Genomic DNA, 24,448 nt, shown 5'->3' with positions numbered 1-24,448 from the left:
GTTTCCTGACGGTCCAGTGCCTGAAAATCAAGCAGTCGACTGGACATTACAATTTTCTTGCCTGACATCTTTCACCCAACACTGCGACAGCGTTGTTTCTGCATCAGAACCACCACAGCAAGTTAAAATGGAAACGCAGATGCCAATACCAACCCGCCGCCATCCAGCTACAAGATGAGCGCAGTACCAACCTACTGTCTGCCACCCACACCACCACCAAAATGACTATGAAGAGCCGGCCGGTGTGGCCGAGCGGTTGTAGGCGCTTCAGTCTGGAACCGCGCGACCGCTCCGGCCACAGGTTCGAATCCTGCCTCGGGCATGGATGTGTGTGATGTCCTTAGGTTGGTTAGGTTTAAGTAGTTCTAAGTTCTATGGGACTGATGACCTCAGATGTTAAGTCCCATAGTGCTCAGAGACCCTTTTTTTAATGTGAAGAATAATGAAATGATTCATTCCCCGCCCCTCCTCTTCTATATCTTAATATCTGAGTCGAGTCCACGCCCACTCACATCAGCCCAGAGATTTGTATTTGTATAAAAGGTGTTGTAATAAATGTAAATATCCATAAACATACATTTCGTACTTTTCGCCGCAGTGCCTGTTCCTTTGAACATGCATATATGTCCAGAGGAACATCGTATCGTAATTCGAAATAACACAGGTACTGCAATGTACAAAGAAAAAGTGTCTGTTCTCGAGTGAGAAGGGATCTATGATGCCACAGCCAGTATCCTTGCAACACGGGTCACGCCAACGGATTTGCAGGCTGTAATTCGCAGGTACGCTGTAGAAATACACTATGTGATCAAAAGTATCCTGACACCCCCAAAACATACTTTTAATTAATCTGTTTAATCTGCATATCAAACCCATAGAACCCATAACCATTTACTTTTTGATTTTACAGTGTGATGTTTGAACTTATTGCACTTTTCGCTCCCAGCGTAGCGTGATCTCATTGGTAATTTGCCTACATATCATATAAGAGATTTTAATTTCCTTTTTGGTGCACAACACTGAGTTACGATTTGATTTAATTTTCACCTTACTATTAGTATGAGAACTTTTAAAGTTTCATACACGGGTCAGGCAGAATAAACGTCCCATAACTGTACGGAATACGCTAACCTCATTATGAGTGGTGTCAGACGCACGGATGGTGTGTTTGCTCTCGCAGAATCCTCTGTATTTTCTGAAGCAAATTTTGAATGTAAAGTTCGTTACTGCCAATATTCTTTTTCTTGTTACCATTGCTCCATTTGCAGCTAGCAGACTTGTCATAGAATTGTTCTATTTGTGGCAGCTCGTTCTGCATAGTACATTTGGTTTGTGGTCACGTTTCCCATGAAACTGAGTTCGAGGAGATTGACAGATATGGAAACCGGCAGGTCAGTTGAGGAAAGTTCGGGTTTGAGTGAGGAAACACAGGACATGTCTGAGGGGCGCACGGGAAGTCAGAGCCCACTGGAAACGGACCAGTCAAGTGAATAACGTTCGGAAGTGTGTGATGAAAGACAAGGCACCTCCGTGGGGAGTATGAAAAGTCATAGTCCACTGGGTCGTATTCTCACAACGTGAGCAACCATCACAGCTCAGTTAAACACCGCTATGGAGAAGAACGAAACAATTTTCGAGACTAGAAGCCGAGCTAAAATTTCGCAGTCAAAAGATTGATGGTCAGACGTTAGATGCGGATTGGGGTCCGAGATTGTAAATATACGCACGGACGTTACTGGCTCTCTGGCCGAGGTCAGAAAAGCGTGTGATGGAGAGGTTGCTAACGTAGAAACGCGGAGAAACACAAAAATGGCGGGGACCACCACTCGCATAGATGATTAACATAAATCACCTGTGCAGACGCAAATAATATTATGAAATGCATTCGCGGTTGCGACTATGGACAACCATCAGCTGTTTAATGGAATGAAAATGAAAATTTGTGTCGGACCGGGACTCGAACTCGGATTTCCCGCTTATCGCAAGCTGTAGCCTAAGTACACACATCAAAAACGTTTTGCATCAAAATGGGTCGAGAGATCCGAAACCTGTAGAGAAAATTAGAGTAGAGATCAATATAAACGTCATTTCCGTCCTTTTTATTGCTCAATGAAAAACACACACTGAATGTTGTACCACCATATAGCCATACCTTCAGAGGTGGTGGTCTAGATTGCTGTACACAATGGTACCTCTAATATCCAGTAGCACGTCCTCTTGCATTGATGCATGCCTGTATTCATCGTGGCATACTATCCACAAGTTCATCATGGCACTGTTGGTACAACTTGTCCCACTCCTCAACGGCGATTCGGTGTAGATCCCTCAGAGTGGTTGGTGGGTCACGCCGTCCATAAACAGCCCTTTTCAATTTACTCCATGCACGTTCATTAGGGTTCACGTCTGAAGAACATACTGGCCACTCTAGTCGAGCGATGTCCTTTCGCCGGCCGCGGTGGTCGTGCGGTTCTAGGCGCTGCTGTCCGGAACCGCGGGACTGCTTTGGTCGCAGGTTCGAATCCTGCCTCGGGCATGGATGTGTGTGATGTCCTTAGGTTAGTTAGGTTTAAGTAGTTCTAAGTTCTAGGGGACTGATGACCTCAGATGTTAAGTCCCATAGTGCTCAGAGCCATTTGAACCATTTTTTGGTGTCCTTTCCTGAAGGAAGCCGTTCAAAAGATGTGCACGATGGGGGCGCGAATTGTCGTCCATGAAGACGAATGCCTCACCAATATGCTGCAGATGTGGTTGCACTATCGGTCGGAGGATGGCATTCACGTATCATACAGCCGTTACGGCGCCTTCCATGACCGCCAGCGGCGTACGTCGACCCCACACAATGACACCCCAAAACATCAGCTGTAGTCGCGCCGGCCGCGGTGACCGAGTGCTTCTAGGCGCTTCAGTCCGGAACCGAGCGTCTGCTACGGTCGCAGGTTCGAATCCTACCTCGGGCATGGATGTGTGTGACGTCCTTAGGTTAGTTTGGTTTAAGTAGTTTTAAGTCTAGGGGACTGATGACCTCAGATGTTAAGTCTCATAGTGCTCAGAGCCATTTTTGAGCTGCACTCGCTGGACATTGTGCCTAAGGCGTTCAGCCTGACCGGTTCGCCTCCAAACACATCTCCGACGATTGTGTGGTTGAAGGCATGTGCGACACTCATCGGTGAAGAGAACCTGACCAATCCGGTCGGACCATTCGGCATGTTGTTGGGCCCATCTGTACAGCGTTGCATGGTGTCGTGGTTGCAAAGATGGACCTCGCCATGGACATCGGGAGTGAAGTTGCGCATATGCAGCCTACTGCGCACAGTTTGAGTCGTAACACGACGTCCTGCGGCTGAACGAGAAGCATTATTCAACATGGTGGCGTTGCTGTCAGGGTTCCTCCGAGCCATAATCCGTAGGTAGCGGTCATCCACTGCAGTAGTAGCCCCTGGATGGCCTGAGCGAGGCATGTCATCGACAGTTCATGTTTCTTTGTATCTCCCCCATGTTCGAAGGACAGCGCTTTGGTTCACTCCGAGACGCCTCGACACTTCCCTTGTTGAGAGCCCTTCCTGGCACAAAGTAACATTGCGGACGCGATCGAACCGCGGTATTGACCCTCTAGGCATGGTTAAAGTACACACAACACGAGCCATGTACCTCCTTCCTGCTGGAATGACTGGAAGTGATCGGCTGTCAGACCCCCTCCGTCTAATAGGCACTGCTCATGCGTGGTTGTTTACGTCTTTCGGCGGGTTTATTGACATCTCTGAACAGCCAAAGGCACTGTGTCTGTGATACAATATCCACAGTCAACGTCTATCATCAGGAGTTTAGGGAACCGGGGTGATGCAAAACTTTTTCTGATATGTGCGTTTGGCTATCCGAGCACGACTCACGGCCACATCGAAACCCCCATATGTCGTCAACCATGTGTATACAACCTATACTCGTACATCCACTCCCGTAATGGCGAGACTTTCTCTTGAAAGTTGCTTGCCCGGTGTCGGCGGATAAGCGGAAAATCGAGTCCCAGTCTGGCACAAATTTTCACTGTCGTCAATCCATTATACAGTTGATGATTGTCCATATTCGCAATTGTGATTACATTTCGTACGTTTCATAACGTCTGTTGTCCCCGCAGTGCCTGTTCCTTTGAACATGCATATATGTCCAGAGGAACATCGTATCGTAATTCGGAATAACACAGGCACTGCAATGTCGTACAAACAAAAATGTCTGTTCTCGAGTGAGAAGTATCTAGATGCCACAGCCGGTATCCTTGCAACACGGGTTACGATAACGGATTTGCAGGCTGTACTCGCAAGTACGGTGTAGACATACACTATGCGATCAAAAGTACTGTACGCGAGATTTCCACACTCCTAAACAACCCTACGTCCACTGTTTCCGATGTGATAGTGAAGTGGAAACGTGAAGAGACACATACAGCACAAACGCGTACTGGCCGACCTCGTCTGTTGACTGACAGGGACCGCCGACATTTGAAGAGGGTCGTTATGTGTTATAGGCAGACATCTATCTAGACCATCACACAGGAATTCCATACTGCATCAGGATCCACTGCAAGTTCTATGACAGTTACGCGGGAGGTAAGAAAACTTGGATTTCATGGTCGAGCTGCTGCTCAAAAGCCACACATCACGCCGGTAAATGTCAAACTACGCCTCGCTTGGTGTACGGAGTGTAAACACTGGACGATTGAACAGTGAAAAAAGGCTGATTTGAGTGACGAAACACGGTACACGATGTGGCCATCCGATGGCAGGGTGTGGGTATGGCGAAAACCCGGTAGACGTCAACTGCCAGTGTAAAAGAGCCAACGGTAAAATTCGGAGGCGGTGGTGTTATGGTGTGGCAGTGTTTTTCATGGAGGCTTGCACCCCGTGTTGTTTTGTTTGGCACTATCACAGCACAGACCTACATGGATGTTTTAAACACTTTCTTCCTTACCACTGTTGAAGAGCAATTCGGGGGTGGCGATTGCATCTTTCAACACGATCGAGCACTTCTTCATAATTCCCGGCCAGTGGCGAAGTGGTTGCACGACAATAACATCCCTGTAAAGGACTGCCTGCACAGGGTCCTGACCTGAAACCTATAGAACACCTTTGGGATGTTTTGGAACGCCGATTTCGTGCCAGGCCTCACCGGCCGACATCGATACCTCTCCTCAGCGCAGCTCTCCGTGAAGAATGAGCTGCCATTCTCCTAGAAACCTTCCAGCACCTGATTGAATGTATGACTGTGAGACTGGAAGCTATCATAAAGGCTAAGGGTGGGCCAACGCCATATTGTATTCCAGCATTACCGATGGAGGGCGCTACGGACTTGTAAGTCATTTTCAGCCGGGTGTCCGGATACTGCCAAAGTTGGTTCGAGCGCGCAGTGTTCACCCGAAGGCTTAACTAATGAATTTTAACTCCTATCTGCGTGCGAAAGAAGTGCCAGAATTTAGTGCTTTTCTTGTTGCACTGCCGACGCTTCGGAAGGAAGAAGCAGCCTGGTTCCATGTAAAGATTAGCGAGAGCAGTACTTACAAGTATTTCTGCACCGAGTTTCTGGCGACATATTGCAACCTGGCGAGTGCGGAGATGAAAGTATATCGGGGACAGTATGGGTCACGGTCACGCCAACTACTGGCGACGTACATTTTTCGTTTTGTCGTTCTGGCAGGATAACTGGACGACAAAATGATAGATGGAGGATGCTGTAGCGCCTTGCGCTCACACTTTCCTGCTCATGTGCAGCGTGCACCCGTCGGGGCCCTGTCGAGAGAACAGTTCCTCGGTATCTTAAGGCCGTTGGGCAACAATGAGGGACAAGACAAACAGAGAACGGTACACGCTGGAGCAATGAAGAAGGAAAATAGGGCTCCACAAGCGTTTGTGGGGAGTATTGACTAGCAAAACTGGCACAATAACGGGCGTAGGAGAGGAGAAAGGAATAGACGAGAACTGGACAGCTGCCTTGCTGAGCACGACGGGAGCGAAGTGCTGGATCACGGAGATGGCGCCAATTGCATTCGACCTGGAATCACATTGACTGTAGTAGAATTATCTTCAGTGATGAGTCCCGCTTCGAACTGAGCCCTGATAACCAGTGAAGACGTATCTGGAGACGCCCTGGACAACCATGGGATACCAACGTGATTGTCCCCTGACATCCAGGGGTGATGGTCTGGGGTGCCATTTCTTTTCATGGCAGGACCCCTTGGATGTCACCGTGACACCCTTAAGCACAACGTTATGTCGAAGATATTCTACGCCCCTTTCTATTGTCCTTCATAGCAAGTCAAACCTGGGCTTACATTTCAGCAAGATAACGCCCGTCCGCACACGTGAGAGTTTCCACTTCTAGTCTTCGTGATTGCCAAATCCTACCTTGGCCAGCAGGGTCGCCAGATATTCGCCAATTGAGAAAGTTTGGAGCATTATGGACAGGGCCTTCCAAACAGTTCGGAATTTTGACGACCTGACGCGCCATTTGGACATAATTTGGCATGATATCCCTCAGGAGGACATCCAACAGCTCTATCAATCACTGCAAATCCGGATAACTGCTTGAATAAGAGCCAGAAGTGGATCAACGGGTTGTTGACTCGATCAATTTGTGAAGCTGTTTCTCTTGAATAAATTATCCAATTTTTCTGACATCCAAAGCTTATCCCTTAGAGAATAAATAAGTTAATATTTATACCTAAAAAATTAAATAAAAACAATTAACTTCAAAAAATTAAATTTTTTCTTAAGAAACTAGATATCTTGGGAAACGATTAACATCTCATTTCTATAAATAATTTAATAATAATTATGATACATTAACTATAAATTATTTATAAATCAACCCAAATCGAGATAAGTAAGTAAATACTAAAATTTTGATAAACCCTTCTTTGTCTGTGTGTATACACCATATCTACCGAATCCCGTACCATTCTGATAGTTCCTTCATGGTGCGTCTTTCTTCCATTTTTTTTTTTAGTGTACGAATTTATATACACGCATGAGTTTTTCTTTTGTTTTATTGTTGTCATTTGAGTCTTTTCAAGCGGTTCCCACAACTGACACTAGTAAATGTAGTGAATAGGGAGGATGCCTCTAGAGAACGGTGATTTGTACCTTATTCTTACATATGTGATGGACCGGAAGACACCAGTCTCATTTTGTAAGTATTTTTACGGTGAGAACCAAACTCGCGGAGGAGGAACAGGGTGCACTGTTGTTAACAACGTTAAGGTATTACAAATCCCATCCTATCCGGCCTGATCAATGTTAGTCTAAGAATGTGTCTCACCAATATTTATTGTTCTACGTGACCAAACATATGGAACTGACACTCAGTTTGTAACTTTTTTTTATAGAACTCGTTAATGAACATTGTAACTGTGTACGGTTCATTTCTTAATTATATGTGTCTTGTGTGTTCCACGTATTGTTGCTTGTGATTTAAAAAAATGGCTCTGAGCACTGTGGGACTTAACATATGAGGTCACCAGTCCCCTAGAACTTAGAACTACTTAAACCTAACCAACCTAAGGACATCGCACACATCCATGCCCGAGGCAGGATTCGAACCTGCGACCGTAGCGGTCACGCGGTCCCAAACTGAAGCGCCTAGAAACGCACGGCCACTACGGCCGGCTAGCTTGTGATTCACAACTTATTTATGAATATCATTACTGGGTAATGTTTATGTGTGTTTCAGACGCCCTTGTTCTATGTGTCTTGTATGTGTATAGTATTTTCGTTTCTCACATACATCTCCATAAGGAAAATTATTGCTGTACATGGTTTATTTTTATTTTCACAGATCTTAATTCCATGCTTCTTGTGTGTATGTCTTAATTACATTTGTGATATTGTCGGCATGTTCAGTGTGTTGTATGTTCTTCATGTATTGTGTACTTGTTGTTGGACTTCGTATGCCTATCGATGCGCATCTTGTATAGATTTATCTGTGGTGTCACCGCTAGACACCACACTTGCTAGGTGGTAACTTAAATCGGCCGCGGTCCTGTAGTACATGTCGGACCCGCGTGTCGCCACTGTGTACTCGCAATCCTAGCGCCACCACATGGCAGGTCACAATACACGGACTTGACCTCGCCCAGTTGTACGGACGACATAGCTTGCGACTAGACCTACCAAGTCTTCCTCTCATTTGCCGAGAGACAGATTAAATAGCCTTCAGCTAGTCCATCGCTACTACCTAGCAAGGCGCCATGTGTATCATTGCTAATTGCTTACTACTATGCAAGAGATGTATTTCAACAAGAACCAGACTACATTAAAGTTAAGTATGTTAAAATCTCTCTTCTTTTCTTTATAGTTTTCATCCAGTCTCCTGTTTCAGAATTTACGCCCGTCTGCGTTAGTTTCGCGTGCACCTAGCCACTCATTGTGTCGAGACCTTAGGGAATCGACACAACAATATTTTGGCGACGAGGTGTGGTGCCGCGCCCACGTTGCAGTCTTTGTGTTCTATTTGCTCTAATTTGCTTGTGTCATGGCTTCGCCGCATTCTCCAGATGTACTGTCCGAATTTTTTCGCTTGCAGAATCAGCAGACGCAGGCGTTATTGGAAGCCCTTGGACAGCTCGTCCAGGGTCAACGTGCGCTGCGAACCGATGCGGCACCCGCCGCTTCATCGCTACCGCAGCCACACAACGCTGTCGCACCGCCATTTAGGCCCTTTGAGGCCACAACCGAAAGCTGGACGGAGTGGGCCGATCAGTTCAACTTCCACCTCACTGCTTATGGAATTCAAGGTAAAGAGCGGCAGCCGTTTTTGCTTTCTTGTGTCGGTGTGTCTACCTACCGGGTGATAGTGAAATTGTTTCCCCGACGCGACGTCGCAACTCTGTCCTACGAAGAAATTTTGTCGGCTTTAGATGCCTATTTCAAAGAAACAGTAAATGTAGTTGCAAAACGGTATACGTTTTTTCGTACAAAACGTACGGCCGGTCAGACTAATAGGGAGTGGGTAGCAACTTTGCAAGGACTTACTAGAGACTGCGCGTTTGCCTGTGAATGTGGCCTCCCATATTCAGATACTATGGTGCGTGATGCAATTGCACAGAACGTTTCTGATGTTCGCATAAGGGAACAGATTTTGAAACTAGTTAATCCCTCCCTGCAACAAGTGATAGACATATTGGACAGGCAAGACACGCTTGACTTTGCTCAGGAATCATTTGAAACTTCGCCAGCAGTGTGTCACATTAATCGGCCCGCCGGGCCCGCTGCACGGGACGCTAAGCGGCCCTCGCGCCCGACTTCGCTGCGGCCGCCTAGCTTGCAACCACGTGCGCCGCGTAAGCAAGCAAATGCAGTGAAATCTTGCCCGCGGTGTGCCACTAGACATTCGCGTGAACATTGCCCGTCACGCCAAGCTATTTGCTTTTACTGTCAAAAGAAAGGACATGTACAAAGTGTTTGCCAGAAAAAGTTCAGATCAGACACTCGCAATAATTCCAGGCCCTTTGCTTCGCGCCGGAATCGAACCCAGGACAATCAGGCTCGTGGACCGTCGCCCATGGACATTCATGTAGTTCATGCCCACCCGTCCAGTGACACTTTAGCTAACAGTGACTGTGTTCGTCCCACCCAAAGTGTGCGTCGACGTCGCCGGAAATCCCGTAAAGTTGCAAGTGCTTCTGGACCTGTATCCGTTCAAATTGCACGTGACAGTCGCTCTTGTCGTCAACAAGACAATAAACTTTTTGTGGACTTAGACTTTGAAGGCAAAGTGATCCCATTCCAGCTCGATACCGGAGCTGCAGTTTCATTGCTCAATCACGACACGTACAAACAACTGGGCGCCCCGCCATTGCGTGCCGCAATTGTTACGTTAACTAGTTACTCAGGACAGCATATACCTGTGTTAGGACAGTGCAGCCTTCTTGCCACATACAAGGGACAGACAAAACTTGTGTCATTTTATGTTCTTCGTTCCTCTAGTGCAGTGAACTTGTTTGGTTTAGATTTGTTTCAATTGTTTAATTTGTCTATAGTGAATCAGGTCCTATCAGTGAATCAGACTGTGCCTTCCGCCAGTGTTTCTAGTCTTTGTGAAGAATTTGCAGACATTTTTGCTCCGGGCCTTGGTTGCGCTAAGAACTATGAAGCGCATTTGGAACTGAAAGATAACGCGCAACCAAAATTTTTCAGAGCGCGCAATGTTCCCCACGCATTGCGTGATGAGGTCGCAAGAACATTAGCCGAATTAGAATCTCAAGGTGTCATTGAACGTGTGCAGGCTTCTCTCTGGGCCTCACCCTTAGTCATTTTGCCAAAACCTTCCGGAAAATTGAGACTTTGTGTGGACTTCAAGGCAACTGTGAATCCACAACTTGTGACTGCTACTTTTCCTTTGCCCCGCCCGGAAGATCTTTTTGACAAACTGTGCCCGGGAAAATATTTTTCAAAATTGGACCTAGCAGATGCGTACTTGCAGATACCTGTGGACGAAGACTCCCAGCGCGTCTTAGTGGTAAACACGCATCTTGGCTTGTATCGCTTCAAAAGACTGCCATTCGGGTGTGCATCCGCCCCTGCTTTATTTCAGCAATATTTACAAACTATTTGTGCGTCGGTCCCTACGGCTGCGAACTATCTGGACGATATTGTGATCTCAGGAAAGACAGAAGCCGAACATTTGCAGAATCTCCGGACGTTATTTCAGGTCTTGCGTCAGAATGGTCTTCGCTTGAGGAAGGACAAATGTGTGTTTTTTGCTCGTGACTTACCGTACCTGGGCCATGTCCTTAACGCCCAAGGTATACATCCGAGTCCAGAGCACCTTCGTGCCATTCAGGACTTGCCGTCACCGCAGAACTTAAAACAGCTACAGAGTGTGCTGGGTAAGGTACATTATTATCATAGGTTTGTGCGCAATGCTTCTTCCATTTCAGCTCCGCTTCATCGCTTACGCCGTAAAGGTGTTCCGTTCGTCTGGACGACGGAATGCGAACGCGCCTTTCGTCAGTTGAAATCGGCGTTACTTTCAAATACTTGCCTTACGCCATTCGATCCCCGAAAACCCCTTTTGTTGATGGTAGATGCATCGGATTTCGGGATCGGTGCTGTGCTTGCACACAAAGATGGCTCGCATGATCGCCCTATTGCCTTTGCGTCCAAATTGCTCTCATCTGCGCAACGCAATTATTCACAAATAGAGAAGGAAGCTTTGGCTCTTGTGTTTGGTGTTTCAAAGTTCCATGACTTCTTGTATGGTCGTCACTTTACCATCATCACGGACCACAAGCCTTTGACATCGCTTTTTCATCCGAACAAACCTGTACCTCCACGTACAGCGCAGAAATTCATTCGCTGGTCTCTTTTTCTCTCGCAGTACCGCTACGATATCTTGTATCGGTCCACTGCTAAGCACGGAAACGCTGATGCGTTGTCCCGTTTGCCTGTTGCTGAGGATAAAGCATTCGATTCTTCCGAACTTGCTTGCTTGTTCATTGATTCGGAAGCCGATGACGTGGTCGCATCGTTTCCGATTGATTTTCGTCGTGTAGCTACAGCCACAGCTGCTGACCCTGTCCTTGCTCCCGTTTTGCGTTTTGTTGCTACGCAATGGCCCTTGTCCAAGTCACGGATCGAGGATCCTTTGGTTCGCCGTTTTTTTGCTCACAAGGAGAGACTTTTTGTCCGACGTGGTGTTTTGTTGTTGCGTTCCGATAATGATCAATCCCGAGTCGTGGTCCCACGTTCGTTACAGTCCTCTGTATTAAAGCTTCTTCACCAAGGACATTGGGGTATAGTGCGAACGAAACAGCTTGCTCGTCAGCACTGTACTTGGTTCGGAATCGATGCTGCGATTACGAATATGTGCTCCTCTTGCGTGGCGTGTGCCGAACAACAATCCGCACCGCCGCGGAAATTCTTTGCATGGCCGAAAGCCACTTCCCCTTGGCAACGATTGCACATCGATTTTGCTGGGCCGTTCTGGAATGCTCGATGGTTGGTTGTGGTCGATGCTTTCAGTAATTTTCCTTTTGTTGTCCGGATGTCTTCCACGACGTCTTCTGCCACCATCCAAGCCTTGTCTGCTATCTTTTGCATTGACGGTCTTCCGCAGACTATTGTTTCCGACAATGGCCCACAATTCATGTCCGCAGAATTTCAGTCGTTCTGCAAGGCCAATGGTATTCAACATCTGACATCCGCGCCGTTTTCGCCTCAGTCAAACGGTGCAGCTGAACGATTGGTCCGGACTTTCAAGTCACAGATGTTGAAGTTGAAAGAGTCGCATTCTCGGGAGGACGCTTTGTTGCTCTTTTTGTCCTCGTATCGCTCTCAGCCCCGCGATGGTCGCTCGCCGGCTGAGTTGCTCCATGGTCGTCCTCATCGAACTCTGATGTCTTTGCTGCATCCGCCACATCAGGTTCCTGTGCAGCGGCAGTCTCCTGCTTTTGCTCCTGGCGACGTTGTCTATTATCGCAACTATCGTGGTTCCCAGCGTTGGCTCGCAGGGCGCATTCTTCGCTGCCTCGGCCGCGCGATGTATTTGGTTTTGGGGGCCTCTGGTGAGGTGCGTCGGCATCTCAATCAGCTGCGCCTCTGTCGTCGCCTGGGTTCTGCCGCTCCCCGTCTGCTTTCAGCGACGGCGCCGTCAGGTCAGCGCCCTGGGGACCCATCTACTGGCTCGCCTCATCCCCAGGTGTTACCGACGATGCCTTCCATTTTGCCTCATGGCGTCGCGCCGCCGCAGCCGCCGCCGGCGCCGCCAGCAGCGGACGCTTCGCTGCAGCCGCCTCGCGCCTCCCTGGGTCACGCGCCGCCGCTTGCTTCCCGTGACCAGCCGTCCTCCGCCATGGACCTCTTGCCCGCTCCGGACCAGATGTCGTCTTCGCCCGTCGGGTGCTCCGACCACATGGAGGTCGACCCCGCGGCTCCTCTTATATCATTCCGTGCGCAAACACCTCATGTTGACGTGCACCCTGGACTAGGTTTGCAGGCGTTTCCTAGCTCCCCTCGGACCGAATGGCCGGGTGCGGGTGGCACAGCCTCGCCTGTTGTTAGGCTCCCCACCTCATCGCATACGTCAACATGGGGTCCTCCCCACGGCGGGCGGAAGCCTTATCTCACGACCGTTCGCCGATTTGCGGGGGAGGAATGTGGTGTCACCGCTAGACACCACACTTGCTAGGTGGTAACTTAAATCGGCCGCGGTCCTGTAGTACATGTCGGACCCGCGTGTCGCCACTGTGTACTCGCAATCCTAGCGCCACCACATGGCAGGTCACAATACACGGACTTGACCTCGCCCAGTTGTACGGACGACATAGCTTGCGACTAGACCTACCAAGTCTTCCTCTCATTTGCCGAGAGACAGATTAAATAGCCTTCAGCTAGTCCATCGCTACTACCTAGCAAGGCGCCATGTGTATCATTGCTAATTGCTTACTACTATGCAAGAGATGTATTTCAACAAGAACAAGACTACATTAAAGTTAAGTATGTTAAAATCTCTCTTCTTTTCTTTATAGTTTTCATCCAGTCTCCTGTTTCAGAATTTACGCCCGTCTGCGTTAGTTTCGCGTGCACCTAGCCACTCATTGTGTCGAGACCTTAGGGAATCGACACAACATTATCAACAGCCAACCAGGCTTGACACGCTAGGATACAACAAAAAACATCTCTACAAAACCACTGAACTTGTGTGTGAAGTGCAATTTCTGTGTATTATCATGATGGAGTGAAGATTTTTCATCTTCTAAAGGTGTGTGTACGACACGTCAGGTGAAACGAGTGAGTGAGAAAAGTATTGAGACTTGTTTTTTATCTACCAAATTTTTAATTTTTTTCAAACAACGATGTTATCCCCTTCAAAGTGGTTCCCTTCGGCAGGTTTACACCGGCGGAGTAGTAGTTCCCATCCGTGTTAGAAGTGCTGAAGGCTTCAGTTGGTAGGGCCTTTAACATATCTGTCACATTCTTTTAACTGTTCTCCAGAGTCCCAAATTGACGTTCTTTTAAGATATTTCTCGGTGTCGGGAAAAGAAAAAATGCCGTTTGAGTTGAAAGTTTCCATAACGGAAGTAGCAGGGTGGCATGGGGCGTTTGCCTGCAACAACCGGTCTTACTCGATTCACCCCTTTCCTGAGCCTTTCAAGGACATCTTTGTAAAAGAATTTGTTGTCATGGAGAAACAAATTCTGAGTGAGATTCACCATCAGCGTGTTCCCGACTTTCCAAACACGATTTGTGCGAGAAAAAAAGTTGTACCCTTGATAAAGAATGTTTCCCACACGCCAGTTTCTACTTTTGAAAGGCCATATTCACGAATTCCCCGAGTTTAATACAAAACTTGATGTCATAACGTTGCTCTAAATTACGCTATTACATTGTCGTAGCATAAAACAAAAACACAGCTTCACTGACGGCGCTCTCCAAAATTACGTGATAGCTGTAAGGAGATGAAACTCGGACTGAGCATCTGAAAGGGATGAACACACTAGTTTGCGCAAGTAGAAGAACACAGCGTTGCCAGATTTCTAGCAGCTTTCTCAGTCTCATTACTTTTCGCACAACCTTGTAGATGGGTCACTATGTCATGAGTCCCAACCATCCGTATCAGCAGTTAAGAACCTAGGAGCTGTGAAATACCTTCGTAGCCAGGCACTTTCACCACCAGCCAGGAAGATGGGAACGTCTTGGGACTGTTGGCAGGGACAAGTTGGAAGTATGGACACAACTCCGTCCAAAAAGGCCTCTTAAGGGCCGACGGTACCGACCAACCACCATGTCATCCTCCGCCGTCAGGCGTCACTGGATGCAGATATGGAGCGGCATGTTGTCCGTACGCGGCTGCTGTCAGTTTTCGTGATCAGCGATGCTACTTCTCAATCGAGTAGCTCCTAAATTGGCCTCACAAGGGCTGAGTGCATCCTGCTTGCCAACCAAGTCCAACAGCGTTCAACTTCGGTGACCTGAAGGGAACCGATGCTACAACTGCGGAAAGGCCGTTGGCAGCCGCGTATGCAGGAAGGAGTTTCTGAATTCCTTGGCCGGCTGGAGTAGCCGAGAGATTCTAGGCGCTTCAGTCTGGAACCGCGCGACCGTTACGGTCGCAGGTTCGAATCCTGCCTCGGGCGTGGATGTGTGTGGTGTCCTTAGGTTAGTTAGGTTTAAGTGGTTCTAAGTTCTAGGGGATTGATGACCTCAGCTGTTAAGTCCCATAGTGCTCAGAGGCATTTGAACCATTTGAATTCCTTGGCTTTCTAAAAATAAACACCTTGCGTAGAGCCTGACAGTCAATGAGAAAAATACCGCTGCCTCTACAGGCATTGGGACGATGCGTAGATGTAAAAACGTCCTTAACGCAGGGATTACGTGTGAGACTTCTGGATGGCTACAGAAAAATTGGCTTGCCTTAAAGATTTTGGCGGACAGTGAGAAACGTGACGGTAATTCATTGAGCCCATCAAGCACTGAGACAGAATATAGACATTACAGCGCCAAGAATACGCACAGGGAGGCGTCTGAACCTTTCGAACGCTGCAAATGAAATGACCTGCCTAAAACTGTTTGGTGGACTTTGAGAAGGATACATATAAGTTACGAACACCAGCAGATTCTTGGACATAAGACTGTCCTGGAATCACCTAGAGACAGCTGCTATATGCAAGTAAGGCTGTGGTGCGGCTGTATACACGACAGCTAGGGAATACGGCCAAATGTCAGAACAATGTGCCGGATTGATTACGACCGATGTTGGGAGTGGTCTCGACAGAGAAAACGTGAGAAAAACGACAGTGCCCGAATCAACGTATTAGTTCACGTAACATCGGAAATTTCCACCCTGCAGTGGGAGGCATGATCACGAAACGGCGACCAGTCAGTAGGTGGCGTTGCATATTCGGCCCGCCAGTGACTGAGAGGACAAAAAATTCTGACATTCTGTGAGCTGAGGAGAACCATAAGAGGCGAAGAGACATCTGGCCAGACAGTGTGAAAACAAGACTACATGGAGACTCGACAGCCCATTGTCTACTTAGTCTGCGGACCTAGAATTTGGCTCCCGAGATGAAATAATAATGTCGTGGGACTAGGGCCTCCCGTCGGGTAGACCGTTCGTCTGGTGCAGGTCTTCCGATTTGACGCCACTTCGGCGACCTGCGCGTCGATGGGGATGAAATGATGATGATTCGGGCAACGCAACACCCAGTTCCTGAGCGGAGAAAATCTCCGACCCAGCCGGGAATCGAACCCGGGCCCTTAGGATTGACATTCTGTCACGCTGACCACTCAGCTACCGGGGGCGGACAATTTGGTTCCTGCTCCCGTCTGAATGTTCGCCATTAATTTGTGACTAACTCTTTTCCCATTCTATCTTGAATGAACGAACACTTGCTGTCCAGTGCATAGAAATTAATCACTCGACTGCACATTACAGTTTCCTACCGTTACATTGGTTTTCCAACACTGCGATAATGCTGCTTTTGAAACTCAACCGCCGCGGCCCGTCAACGCGGAAACCGTCACAGCCTCGCCGCAAAGCCATGGAAGACACATTCTGACTGCCAAGTCGCCGCCACGCAGCTGCTATAAGATTCGCCGTACTCATCCAGTGTCTGACACCCACACCACCACAGAACAACTGACTACGCAGAATGGTGAAATGATCCATTTTCACCCCTCGTAATCTCTAAATATGCTAGTCGAATCCATGCCACGTGCCGCCCGATGTGGCCGAGCGGTTCTAGGCGCTTCAGTCTGGAACCGCGCGACCGCTACGGTCGCAGGGTCGAATCCTGCCTTGGGCATGGATGTGTGTGATGTCCTTAGGTTAGTTAGGTTTAAGTAGTTCTAAGTTCTAGGGGACTGATGACCTCACATGTTAAGTCCAATAGTGCTCAGAGCCATTTGAACCACTGAACCATGCCACGTCATAATGCCAAGTCAAATTGGCCCTGAGATTTGTATTTCTATAAAAAGCATTGTAACAACTTTAAACACTCAATGTTTTAACTCTTTAATTAATCTGTTTGATCTGCATATCAATCCCTAGAACTTATAAACTTGTGCTGTTTGATTAAGCAATATCCTCTTTGAATTTACTACATTTTTTGCATCCATGATATCACATTGGTAATTTGCACGCATGTCATATCAGAGTTTTTAATTTACAATAATGCACCTTACAGTCCAATTCCCAAGTCTCAGTCTGACCATGATATAATGCAGCTGAGATGTTCCTGTGTCTCTGGGCCTTTTCCAAGTATACCTCATCCTTCTGTGATTTTTTAACAGAGTTTTCCGCCAGTACTAGTTAAAATTTGTTGTAGAAGTCAATTACTTTTTCCTCCTCTCTTCCTACTAATAAGCCCAAATTCTCCCATAACTGGCTTATATTCCTTCACCTACTACCGTATTCCAATTCCCCATGATCGACAGAGTATCGTCTCCTATTAACTACTGAATTACCCGTTCAGTATGATCACACTCTTTCTCAATCTCTTAACCTTCTTCACGAAAATTCGACATGTATACCTGAACTATTTTGTTGATGTTAGTTTGCTGTCGATTATGAGGAGAACAACTCTATCACTGAACTTTTCACGGAAATCCACTAACTGTACCAAGCCCACGTTCTCCCGTAACTCTTTCTTCTACTCTTCCGCTACAGCCTCACTCCAATCCCCCACGAATGTTTGATTTTCATCTCTCTTTTACATACTACCTGAACTATTGTTGTCGAAGTTGGTTTGTTGCCGAATCTGATGAGAACAACCCTGTCACTGAACTGTTCACAGTACCTCATTCTCTGTACTTCATTCCTATTCATAACGAATCCTACTCGTGTTTTTCTAACATTCCTTTAACATTCGAACTTATGGCGTTCCACACTTCGGCTCATAGAATATTATAGTTTCATCGAGTATTCAATCCGCCCCCTTGGCAGTGCCTTTCCGGAGATCGCAATAGTGGGCTAATCTAGAGTCCTTCATGAATGGAGATATCACTACGACACTTTCCCAGTTACAACAGACACGTCCTGTGGATACAAAGTGTATGTCTTTAATGGAATGGTTTACTTTGCCTTCTGCATCCTCACGCCGTTAATCACTGCTGATTGTTCCGCCTTTTAGGAGCAGTTTGCCGTCCCAATAGCTAGAGGTTGTCATGAAGCTCTGTCCGATCTTCGCACTCCTTGACAACGCAGTGTGACTGCATGTACCGGGAGTCTTAGGCTGTCATTTCTGATGATCGTTAATCAAATTTTAAACAGTAGCTGGGTTTGAACTCGAGATCCAGGATGTTTCCATTACTAGTCAAAGACGCTACGCCTAGTTCACTGGTCCATAACGATTAATAACGCAGAGACGAAAGGGAGGAAGTCATTAGTCAGGTGAACCCGCGGTCTAGAGGTAGTGTCTTTGACAATGGTAATTAAAGTGTTCTAGGTCCCGGGTTCGAACCGAACCACTGCTTAAATTTCTAATAAAAATCATCAGCAATGGCCACCGAAGACTTCCCGGCATAAGAAGTCACCGTTGTTCTATCAAGAGCTTCGTCAAAGAGAGCAGAGGAGCGGAGAGAGGATCAGGGCATTTTCTTGTTCTTACGATGGGAAACTGCCCCTAAAGGGGAAGACTTAGCAATAATCAACTGCATGAGGACGCAGAAGGCAATGAAACCACTGAATTAAAGATCCATAAAGTGTATCCACATGACATGTGGCCTATAATTGAAAAGGTGTGATGATCTTCCCATTGACAAAAGATTCCGGATTACTTCCTCATTCGAAACTCTGAGAGGAGATTGCTAAAGGTTAGATAACCATGAGAAAAATATGGAATAACCTAGGAAGGGGTAATGTTCTATGAATCAGGGCAAGACATGTCAGAATTTGGAAAGTGGTAGGGAAGCTAAAAAATCTAAAAAGGGAAATGCCAAGGTTCAATGGTTCAAATGGCTCTGAGCACTATGGGACTCAACTGCTGAGGTCATTAGTCCCCTAGAACTTAGAACTAGTTAAACCTAACTAACCTAAGGACATCACAAACATCCATGCCCGAGGCAGGATTCGAACCTGCGACCGTAGAAATGCCAAGGCTCAGTCTTGATATAGTGGTGGTCGGTGAAGTGAAATGCAAAGAAGATAAGGATTTCTTGTTCGACACATACAAGGTAATATCACCACCATCAGCAAATGGTATAACTGGAGTATGATTCGTTATGAATGGAAAGGTAGGTCAGAGAGTGAACAGTTCGGTGATAGGATTGTTCTCATTAGATTCGACAGCAAACCAACGATGACAAAAGTAGTTCAGGTATACACGCCGACAGCGCAAGCAGAAGATGAAGAGATAGTAAAAGTAAATGAGGATACTGAACGGGTAACTGAGTATGCAAAAGTCAGATGAAATCTAATACTCATGAGAGACTGGAATGCGATTGTAGAGTAGGAAATAGGAGAAAGAGTTACGGAAGAACATGAGGTTGGTAGTAGGAATGAGATATGAGAAAGAGTAATGGATTTCTCCAATATATTACAGTTAGTAATAGCAAATACACGGCTGCAAAATCAGAGGAGGAGGTATACTTGGATAAAGGCCTGGAGATACGGGAAGTTTCCAGCTGGATTACATCATGGTCAGACAGAGATTCCGAAATCAGCTACCGGATTGTAAAGCATACCCGGAAGCAGATATAGACCCCGATCACAATTTATTAATGATGATGAGGGGATTGACATTAAAGAGAATCGTACGGAATAATCAGAGTGGAAGAAAGTGGGATACTGAAGTACTTAGAAATATTGAGAACGGTTTGAAGTGCGCTAAAGATGTAGATACTGCGATAAAGAATACCGCAGTAAGAAGTTAAATTGAAAAGTAGTGGACACCTCTAAAAAGAGCAATCACAAATGTTGGAAGGATAAATACTGGGGTAGCAAGTGAAATACTTGATCGACGAAAGAAGGAAGTACAAAAGCGCTCACGAAATGAAAGGAATAGGGCAACATAAATCGTTCAGGAATGAAGTAAATAGGAAGTGTAGGGAGCCCAAGGCGAAATGGCTACAGGAAAAATGTGAAGAAGTCGAAAAAGAAACGACCGTCAGAAGGACTGACTCAGCCTATAGAAAAGTCAAAACAACTTTTGGTGAAATTTATAGCAAGGGTGGCAATGTTAATAATGAAATGGAAATTCCACTGTTAAATGCAGTGGTGAGAGCAGATAGGTGGAAAGAGTACATTGAGGGTCTCCACGAGAGGAGGGATTGTCTTATGATGTGATAGAAACAGAAACTGGCGTCGGTATGTAAGATATAGGGGATCCCGTACTAGAATCAGAATTTAAAAGATCTCTGGAAGACCTGAGATTAAATATGGCAGAAGGCATAGATAACTTTCCATCGGAATTTCTAAATTTATTGAGAGAAACGGGAGCCAGACAAACGCTCCAGTTGGCGAGTATATTCTATGAGCCTGACGACATTCAATCAGATTCTCGGAAAAATGTCACCCATTCAATTCCGATGTCTGCAAGAGTAGACAATGCGAGAAATATCGCACAGTTAGGTGAACAGCTCGTGCATCCAATTTAAAGATAAGAATAATAAACAAAAGAAAGGGAATAAAAGAGTATCTGTTACATGACGATCAGTGTGGCTTCTGGAAAGATAAAGGTACCAGAGAGGCAGTTCTGACAATGCGCTTGACAATGGAAGCAAGACTGAAGAAAATCAAGACACGTCGACCTGGAAAAGAGTCCGAAAATGTAAAATATTGCAAGATATTTGAAATTCTGAGACAAATAGGCGTCAGCTAAAGAGAAAGTTGAGCAATGTACTCGTACTATATGTACAACAACCAAGAGGAAACGATCAGATTGGAAGACAAAGAAAGAAATGCTCGGACTAAAACGGGGTAAGGCAGGGAGGACTTCTTTCGCCCCTACTGTTCAACTATACATCGACGAAGCAATGACGGAAATAAGAGAAAGGTTCAAGAGGGGGATTAAAATTCGAGGTGAAAGGATATCAGCGATAATGTTCGCTAATGACATTGCTATCCTCAGAGAAGCTGAAGAATTAAAAGATCTGTTGAATGGAATAAGCAGTGTAATGAGTACAGAATATAAACTGAGAGAAAGCCGAAGAAAGAGGAAAGTAATGAGAAGCACGAGAAATGAGAATTGGGGAAACTAGTGCTCACAAAGCAGATTAAGTTAAGGAATTCTGCTACCTAGGCAGCAAAATAACCCATGATAGCCGTAAAGGAGGACATCAAAAGCAGACTAGCACTGGGAAAATGGACATTCATTGCCAAGAGAAGTCTACTAGAATCAACCATAGGCCTTAATTTTAAGAGGAAATTTCTGAGAATGTACATTTGGAGAACAGCGTTGTGTGGTAGTGAAACATGGACTCTGGGAAAACCGGAACAGAAGAAAATCTAAGCATTTGAGATGTGATACTACAGAAGAATGTTGAAAATTAGATGGACTGATAAGGTAAAAAATGAAGAGGTCTTCTCAGAATCAGCGAAGAGAAGACCTTATGGAAATCGCTGACAAGATGAAGGGACAGGATGATAGGACATGCGTCAAAGACACCAGTAAATAACTTACATGGTATTAGAGGGAATTGTAGACGGTAAAAACTGCAGAGGAACACGGGGGTTGGAATATATCCAACAAATAATTGAGGACGTAAGGTGCAAATGCCACTCTAGGTGAAGAGGTTACCATAGGAAAGAAATTCATGGTCGGCTGGTTCAGTCCACACAGAAGACTGATGATTCCCAAGTCGTCAGCTTTCTAATTGGTATGATGCGGCCCACTACAAAAAACTCTTTTCTGCCAGTCTCTCCATCTAACAGTCGCACTTGCACCCTACGTCCTCAGTTATTCGTTGGATGCATTCTGGCCTCTGCCGTGCCCTACAGTTTCACTGTCAACAGCTCGCTCTCGCAGTATGGAAATTATTTCCTGATGTGTTAAGACATGTCCTATCATCCAGACATTTCTTCTTGTCAATGATCTCCATTTGTTCCTTTCTTCTTATCAATCCACCAAACGCTTCGAGTATTTTGAAATACTCTTGACGATTGTTATCAACAAAAAGAGTGAAATTCTGAGTATTGGTTTAGGAAAAGAGCAGTAGTTGACGATATGGAAGAATGCTGTTGTCTGGGAAGCAAGGCGGCACAGTTTGGCACACGCCAGTGAGCGATTAGAAGCAAATTGGTGCTGATAATGAAAATTTTCTGCGTTGCAGAACCTTTACTGGTATCAAATGCTGACTTGAACTTCTCTCGAACGCGTGCAAAAAATCTGTCATCGTCCCGTAATTTCTCTAGTTGCCAGTGGCAGAACTGTACACGACGTTCAAAGTCGTCGCCATGCAATTCCTGGTGCATATAAATATGGTACGGGTGCAATCGATGTTGATGTAGCATTCACATCACCGACGTTTTTGAGATTTCCGATTCTCGCGCAATTTGTCTGCCACTGATGTGCGGATTAGCCGCGACAGCAGCTAAAACACCTACTTGGGCATCATCATTTGTTGCTCGTCGTGGTTGACGTTTCACATGTGGCTGAACACTTGCTCTTTCCTTAAATAATGTAACTGTCCGGCGAACGGTCCGGACACGTGGATGATGTCGTCCAGGATACCGAGCAGCATACACAGCACACGCCCGTTGGGAATTTTGATCACAATAGCCATACATAACACGTTATCGACCTTTTCCGCAATTGGTAAACGGTCCATTTTAACACAGGTAATGTATCACGAAGCAAATACCGTCCGCACTGGCGGGATGTTACGTGATACCACGTACTTATACGTTTGTGACTATTGCAGCGCCATCTATCACAAAGCGAAAACAGTGATCCAACTAAAACATTCATATTTCTTTACGTACTACACGAATATGTCATAAAGATGGGGGTTCTCGTGTAAAAAAAACGCAGTTGATATCCGTTTGACCTATGGCAGCGCCATCTAGCGGGCCAACCATAGCTCCATCTGGTTTTCCCCTTCAAGCTAGACAAGTTTCGTTCTTTGTAGTTTTTTCGTTTGACGCTTATTTCGTGAGATATTTGTCCCAGTCACTATTAATGGATCATATATATATATATATATATATGGTGATCCATTAATAGTGACTGGGACAAATATCTCACGAAATAAGCGTCAAACGCTTATAAATATATATACGGTATATATATATATATATATATATATATATATAGGGTGTCAAAAATAAGTATTCCATATTCTGAGAGATAGTAGCATGGATCAAAACAAGAAATAAATGTGCTATAAAAATGATCTCTACAATATATACTTTATGAGCTATGAGTACTTCTTCAGGTTTGTTATAGTGAAACACATCTCTTCTGCGGAACAAGTGCTCACAGCCACTAAGGTAAGCATTTTACAGCCAGTGCTGACTGGACATTTGTTTGTTGTTTTGATTCATACTAGTACCTCTCGAAATATGGAATACTGTGCATGTGTGTGAGTGTGTGAAAGAGAGAGAGAGAGAGAAAGAGAAAGAGAGAACTATAAATCAGAGGAGAAAGTTGGGTGTAAGTGACATATGTTCTGTTGAAATCAGTAAAGAAGATAGAACAGTTTGAAGGTGATCTAGTTCGAAGTAGTAATAAACTAACTGCTGCTGGAAGGAAATGGGGAGAAAAATAGTCCTTGGAAAGAACTGCTAGAAGAGTCGTATAAAGGACATACTGAAACGAAAGTCGGGGTAGTTTTATGGAACTGGAAGGAGAAGCAGAGAGAAGATAGTAAGTAAAGTAAAAAGTTATAACATATAATACAAATGGTCGAGATTGAAAGGCGTAGCAGAAGCGTTGAGAAGACTTTTTTTTATAAAAAATAGGATGTGAAATAGTAAGAGGACATATCAAACAAAAAAATAAGTCAGTAAAAAGTTGACGAAGGGAACCACATTGGGTTTTGAATAAACAGCAAATATTATACGTAGATGTTCACCATATGTTATATATGTACCTCTGGTACGTACTTCCGACAACATGGGGTTAGAGCCGGGGTGATGGAAATCAACTAACCTGCACTACAATTGAGGCCGGGAGCCAGCCCCAGCAGGGCCACGGAGGCCAGCAGCAGTATCACAAGGGTCTTCATGGTGCCCGTCGTGTACTGCTGGGCGTCTACGACGAGACGTTGGCGGACGTACGGCGGCGGCGTCTTTTATACGGGGAGCCGACGGAGTGGGCGCGCAGCCTGCCAGCCCGGCCGCCGTGACCCCCTCCCCCGCCCCCCCCTCTCCAGGCAGCCATCCTATTCGGACTGGCCACACGTAGCCCACCGCTATTCGCAGATAACTGTCCAGGGACCAACTACTCGCCACTAGCCGCCATCCGTAATTCCTCTCACTGTTCTCGGCTGTACATAGAGATGGGGCCCCTCTACGCCCGCAC

At 46.0% G+C, this 24,448-nt stretch overlaps 1 protein-coding gene across 1 annotated transcript in view; it reads right to left on the bottom strand.

Moving 5' to 3' along the window:
* Nucleotides 1-24,152, bottom strand: part of LOC126235433 (hexamerin-like) — a 52,381-nt gene extending 28,229 nt beyond the window's left edge. The window contains exon 1 of the mRNA XM_049944157.1: nucleotides 24,077-24,152. Within this exon, the coding sequence (XP_049800114.1) occupies nucleotides 24,077-24,152 (76 nt within the window). The remainder of the gene's footprint in view (nucleotides 1-24,076) is intronic.
* Between the last annotated feature and the right edge of the window lie 296 nt (nucleotides 24,153-24,448).

Source organism: Schistocerca nitens, chromosome 2, assembly GCF_023898315.1.
Source record: "Schistocerca nitens isolate TAMUIC-IGC-003100 chromosome 2, iqSchNite1.1, whole genome shotgun sequence".
Lineage (NCBI taxonomy): Eukaryota > Metazoa > Arthropoda > Insecta > Orthoptera > Acrididae > Schistocerca > Schistocerca nitens.
Note: the sequence above shows the minus strand (reverse complement) of the source record. Positions and strands in the feature narration are given on the sequence as shown.